Source organism: Ricinus communis, chromosome 5 (genome assembly GCF_019578655.1).
Source record: "Ricinus communis isolate WT05 ecotype wild-type chromosome 5, ASM1957865v1, whole genome shotgun sequence".
NCBI classification, from domain to species: Eukaryota; Viridiplantae; Streptophyta; class Magnoliopsida; order Malpighiales; family Euphorbiaceae; genus Ricinus; species Ricinus communis.
Genome location: NC_063260.1, coordinates 1,198,416 through 1,204,837, shown reverse-complemented (window position 1 = coordinate 1,204,837; position 6,422 = coordinate 1,198,416). Strand labels below are relative to the sequence as shown.

The following is a 6,422-nucleotide window of genomic DNA, read 5'->3' as shown; positions in this document are numbered from 1 at the left end:
TGCAAAAATATATGAAATATTGTTGACTGTTATTGATATATTGCATTTTAGATAATGAGTGATTATATATTTAAAGTGTAAAATCACTCTAAACATGTAATTCATATATCAACAGAATATAATATACCGAAAAAATTAAAAAAAATTAAAAAAGAATGTTCTCTTAAACATTTCAATTAATAGTTATTTTGAATGTAATAATTACTATTGGTTCTTTTAATGTTGTAGGTGATGATGCTATTCCTTGAAATCCCAAGAAATTCTTTTTCATGAACTAAAAAAAGTAAATTCCAATATTGAGGAGATTTATAAGGAGAACAAAGAAATTACAGTAATTATATTAACTATTATATTATTATATAAAAAGGGGACATGGTTAAGGTAACATAATCACCTACTAAGTTCTTTGGATGACACATGTCAAGCTGACAATAGTTTTGCAGTTCTAAAACAAGTGTCAAAACAAGAAGAAAACATAGGCTTAAGCAAATAAAACCGCATAATTAGTAGTACCTAAGTTACACATATGAGATTTAATTAACAGTATTAGATTGATTAATTAGATTAGATCATATAGAATCCGGTGCCTGCCCAGTGTAGGAGTTGAGGCTAAGTTCAAGAGAAGTACGAGAAGTGCTATTGCCATCGTCAAAGCCATACCCATAGCCATACCAGTTGTGAGAGTAGCAGATGGAGTTGTGCTTGATGTTACAAAATGCATTGATGTCCTCTCTTTGGGTAGGAAATAAAGGTAGAGTTTCAATCTCTGGAGCTTCTTCCTCTTCTTGATCTTCTCCATCTTCTAGGGTTTCTTCACTTGTTTTTTGCTTGTGAATTAATGAGTATGATGATGAATTATAAGGATCAATACCAACCCATCCATAGTTGGGACTCATGGATCCACCCCCAGCTGAAATTGAGCAGTCCTATTTCCAGAAAACATGTAGAGCTAGCTATCAGAGAGAGAGAGAAAGAGCTTTCCACCAATTAAATGTTTGTGGGTTCATTTTCACTCCTTGAAAAGTGGACTTTAAAAGAACTTGAAATCACTTTCTTTTCATTTTGGGTTCATATAGCAACTTGGGTGGTGCTACAAGTAAAACAAAATTCCAAGTTTGAAGTCAGAGTTTTGGGTAAGGAAACCAAAAAGTTTCTACCCTTTTATGGATGTTTGAAGGAGAAAATGTTTGACAATTCATATATGCTTTTTCATATTCATGAACAATCTGTTCAGATATAGTTACATAGGTACACTTTTGTGAACTAAAACAACATCTACATAGGGGTAACTTTTATGTTGTCTTTCTTGCCATTTAAATAACTAGCAAAGACATAACTGCATGCACCAACTTCATCATCAGTACCTCCTCTATCAAGTGGGTAACAAAGTAAGTGAAAGAACTTTCCATAGTCATTATTACTTACCCTAAAACTCTTCTCCATGGTTACAGATCCATAACCATAGTTTCCCATCTGCCCAACAGTAGTTGAAGATGAAGATGCAGAAGATAACCCTGTCAAAAAGAAAAGCACAAACACCCACATGGGAATGCATAAACTACATGTCTAAAAAGCAAATCTTAACCAAAAGGAAGAAGAGGAGAGAAAAGTAACCAGTCAGAGACGATAAATGAAAAATTTAATTAGAGTAACAAGGAAAAAAGATCGGGAGAGAAAATGAAGGGAATCTAATTACCAGGAGTGCTAATGTTGCTATTGAGGTACTTATTGTTGTGAGTAGAAGAATAATCTTCAGGTTGTTTCCAAGCAGAAGAAGGGTTATTAGTTCTTTGTTGTTGTTGTTGTTGTTGCATGGAGACATGAGGGTCAGTAGTAAACCTTTTCTTTTGCCTCTCACGAGCTTTATGGTTCTGAAACCAATAAAAGACATTCTTGCCTTCAATCTTACCGTACTGTCTAAGCCTAGCAGAGATCCTCTGAATTTGCTCTCCAGTTGGAGACCTAACCCCACTATTGTAGTAAAGGTCCTTCAGTATTCTTATCTGGTCAGTTGTGGGTGTCCACCTTGTACTACTTTGCCTGCAAAGAAAGCTTCCTTTAGAACCGCCGCTGTTCTCTTCATTTGCTTGTTGTTGGTTTTGGTGCTGTTGTTGTTGCTGCTGCTGCTGCTGTTGAGTTTCCATGATGGGTGGTTGTTGGATAAGAAAAAAACAAGAAGAAGAAAACAAAGGGAACCAAACAAAATAAAGGAGAATCAAGGAGTGAAAGAGAGATAAAGGCTAATGCATGAAATAGAAGGATATGGGTTACTTATTAGAAAAAGGAGGAGAGGAAGGCTACTAATAAGAAGCACATGGAGTGATACTGATAGAAGATTAAGAAAGAAAGAAAGGATATCAGAGAAATATCTGAGAGAGAAGGACTGAAGTTGACAGGGTAAGGATTCATAAAAAGGTAAGGGACAAAAGAGGGCTTAGAAAGGGAGGGTACCAGTGGAATTACTTGGATCAAAAGGCATGACGAGGTATGATTAATCACACCTCTCTATCTTTTCTTTCTTGAGAGGAAACAGATAGAGAAGTAAAATATGTACAAAAAAAAAATATGAAGAAGAAAAAAAATCAGAGCATGAAGTGACTATATTGGACAGAAAGAAAGAAAGAAAGAAAGAATGGAGATGAGAGGGTTCTGAATGAATGAATGAATGTTATAAAATGATGGGTTGTGTGTGATTTAGTAGAGCTTGTGGAGAGGGGTTTTGGGTTATTCTTTCAATGGAGATATGGTTTCTGCTTTTTCATCAGGCTAAAAGGCCAGACTAGAAGATATTCTTTGTACTTGCTTATGGATTCTTGGGGGCAAAAATGTAAAAAATTTCCTACTCTTAAAGCCACCCAACCGAAAGGGCAAAATATATAGGGCTAGGAATTGAGGGTATTCCTGTTTCTAATCATGGGTTACTATGAGCTACCTTTATGTCACAATCTTTGCCATTAGAGTCTGTGTTTTTTTAGTGCTTTTGATTACCCTATTGGCATAGCTATATCTCTCAAGCTCATATCTTCTGCAACAAAATAAATTAATAAACAAAATTAAGCTTCTCATTGGCTATTTCTATAGGCATTGGAGAGTATCGGGGGACCGCTGAATTCTATGATGTCCAGAGTAAAAAAGCTATCTCTGGTTTCAAGTAGCCTTAATAACCAGAAAAAAAAAATGAATAGATTTTGTAAACAAAGAAAAGTACAGAAAAGAAGAGAAAGAATTAGTATTGTATAGTAAGCCTGAACATTTCAATTAAAAAAAACCCGCAGTTAAAGTGAGAAAAATATTTATTTTTAAAAGAAAAAATATTTTAAATTTAAGTATTCATCTCTATATTAGATAAATATTCACTTTTATAATAAATAAAGAAAATGATTATTCTTTATATTACGTAATTTACGGTCCAACGAGCCTAAAAGAATTATTTTATTTATGAATTTTAATATTTGTGTAGTTCTCTCTATGAGTTATCTTAGTTCACTCAAATTCTAATAATGGGTGATTGAGTCATGTATATATGTAGTATATGAATTATCTGGGACACTAGACAATGGCATGAACTAAAATATTTTATTTTGTAACACAGAAGATTATGAATAAAACAAAGTCAAAAAATGGATAGCACATAATGCAACTAGAGTCAACAGATGCAACCTCATGTAAATGAAAACCTCAACTTCACTATCACAAAGTCTGCAACTAGTCCTTTATAGGCTGTGGCTCACGCTTCCCAAAAGTAAATGCAGTGAGCATTTAATTGAAGAAGAAGAGGAAGAAGAAGAAGAAGAAGAAGGAAGAGCATATATCATTCTTTCTCTTTGGGGTTTTCTTTTCTTTTATTTCTTTCCCCAAACAAACCGAATTATTGAAACATCAACTTAACTATCCATTGTGCATGAAGGTTATGTCATCTCCTTTTACTCTCTCAGAGAGTGAGGCACATTTTTACTCTCAGAAAGTTCCTTCTCACTCATACTTTACAGGGGAAATTCTGAAATCAATTTTTCTGATCTGACCACCATGAGTGTCTTGTACTTCTTTAAGTTATGACTTCTATACAAGCTTTTTCATCACCTCACCTATAGCTTATTAAATTGATACCCTTTTCATTTTGTTTTGTTTTTGTCAGAACATTTTTTGTTGGGGACTAACATATATTAATTATCATCTTTTATTTTGTATATATTTTTGAAGTTTGAGAGAAGATTTTCTTTTCTACTTTTTTTATCACCATCTATTTTAATTAATTTAGTTCAATTTTAATATTCATTTAATTGGCTAATGAAAAGTAATTCTATGCTTCGATATCTACTCAACCAAACTAAATCATTTATATACTCATATTTTTAAGGTTATATATTAGGTACACTGACACCAACAATTGACATGTTTTTTGGGTTTGTACAATTTTGATCCATGTTTTTTCTTAGCAAAATAGTCCAATTGGGTGTAATTTTAGTCAATACTAAGGTGATGTAGCACCCACGTAGACTTAAGAAATTATGGAAAAATCTATTATTAAACCCTTGAATTTTTCTATTTTATTTTATTGAGTATTTGAAATTGTAATTTATTTTATTCAGCCTTTGCATTTTTATTTTTATTAAGAATTTTTTATACATATTTTACGAGACTTTTATTTGTTCTATTGAGCCATTGTATTTTTATTTTTGCTTTGATTAAGGGTTATTAAATCCTCAATACAAGCAAAAATAAAAGTACAAAAGCTTAATAAAATAAAATTAAAATTAAATGATTCAATAAAATAAAACTGAAATGTTCAAAGACTTAAAAATGCATTTCATCAAAAGTGATTATTTAAGTTGACATGATATTTATTTTTATCTTTAATTATTCCTTAGACTAATCTGAATTGGTATCTCACCAATTTTATTTTAACTAAGTTGATAAATTGACCAAAATTACATTCAATTGGCTAAACCAGACTATTATTATAAAAAAAAAAATAGCCCGAATTGCATATGGATTATTTTTCATTGCCATTGGGTATTTATCATGATATACAAAGGATGATGAGTAGGTCTTGTTAGGATAAATCTAACTCTTATTGGAGGTATTCAGTAGTTGAGGTAGGAAAAATTAAGCTCCACAAAGAGAAATGGCAGTAGCCTTGGACAATTTTATTTAAAATTGTTGGCAAAGTAAGATCGGAGACTCATTTAGTGGCAAAATGTATTATTATATGCTTGACTCATCTAAAGCCTGACTGGCAGGGCCGTTGAAGTAGTGAATTTCTAATCTTTAAGGCATATAATATAAATAGGAAATAAAATAAAAACCCTAATCCAAATTCTTACCAAAAGAAAGGACAAATAATTTCAGCAAATCATATGAAAATAAAAATATTTAATCAGACTAGACAAAGAATTCCTGAAAGGGGAAAAAAAAGGCCATCTACAGAAGGCAACGAGTTTGAAATCCTTGACCCCTTTTTCACCAAAATAAGCTTACGAAACACAAAAATGGCAATGTAAAAACCTGCCCAGGGTTACAGAAACTGCCTCTAATGACCTGTTTTCTTTTCTTTTCTTTTCTTTTTGCTCTCTCACTTTTCCATGAAAGCACAGGTTTGTTTATCAGTATCTTGCTCTGCATCAGATGGTCTCCTCCACCGGTTGGCTTTGTTGTGCGTTATGCATTTGCGATGGGCCATGTTATGGCTAATTATGCTGGTATTGGCCTGTAGATTGCAAAGGACTGCGGGTTTGGCAAGCTTATCATTGAACCTAATGATGCATCGGGGTTAATAAAAAATCTTCAATATTATGCAGTTGATGCTCACAAATTCATTTGTTATATTGACATATTGAGCAATCCAACATTACGAAGAAAAACAAAAGTATAAAATTCTACATGCCTTAACTATTGTTAAATAACGACAATTTGGTAATAATATTAGTGTTAAATTTATACTCGTGAGTTTCAGTTAGTTAAATTTTTTAATTTAATTTAACATATACTTAAATTTACTTTTGTGTAATATTGTAATACTTTTTAAAAATATTTAGATATTTAAAAAAATAAAATTCAGATATTTATTAAATTAAATTAAAAATTAAAATATTAGACTGACTAATTGATATAAATTCAGAGCTACAAATATATATTTAATTTATTAATTTTTTTTAAATATAAGGCATATTAGCACTTTTATTTTCAATAAGGAAATTTAGGATTTTATAAAAACATGTGTTCTCTTGAATTACTCAATCTCTTGTTACATGGAAAGAATTAGAAGATTGTAAAATCTAGCTTGCAAGTTTTTGTCTTCAGTTAAATACTGCCAACTTGTATGAAAAAAGATTCTAAGCTTCTTTTTCAGTCTTAGTGTTGAGTTCTCTGTTGTCCCATCTCATGCATTACATTTACAAGCAACAGAAATAGAAGCAGAGATC

At 31.7% G+C, this 6,422-nt stretch overlaps 1 protein-coding gene across 1 annotated transcript; it reads right to left on the bottom strand.

Annotated features, from left to right (window-relative positions):
* Window positions 1-281: 281 nt before the first annotated feature.
* LOC8267096 (protein WUSCHEL) lies at window positions 282-3,400 on the bottom strand. Its single transcript, XM_002530689.4, has 3 exons — window positions 1,697-3,400; window positions 1,426-1,514; window positions 282-926 (listed from the first exon to the last, which is right to left on the bottom strand). Exons 1-3 carry the CDS (start codon window positions 2,142-2,144, stop codon window positions 570-572), a joined length of 894 nt encoding a protein of 297 aa, XP_002530735.1. The 5' UTR covers window positions 2,145-3,400; the 3' UTR covers window positions 282-569.
* Window positions 3,401-6,422: the final 3,022 nt, after the last annotated feature.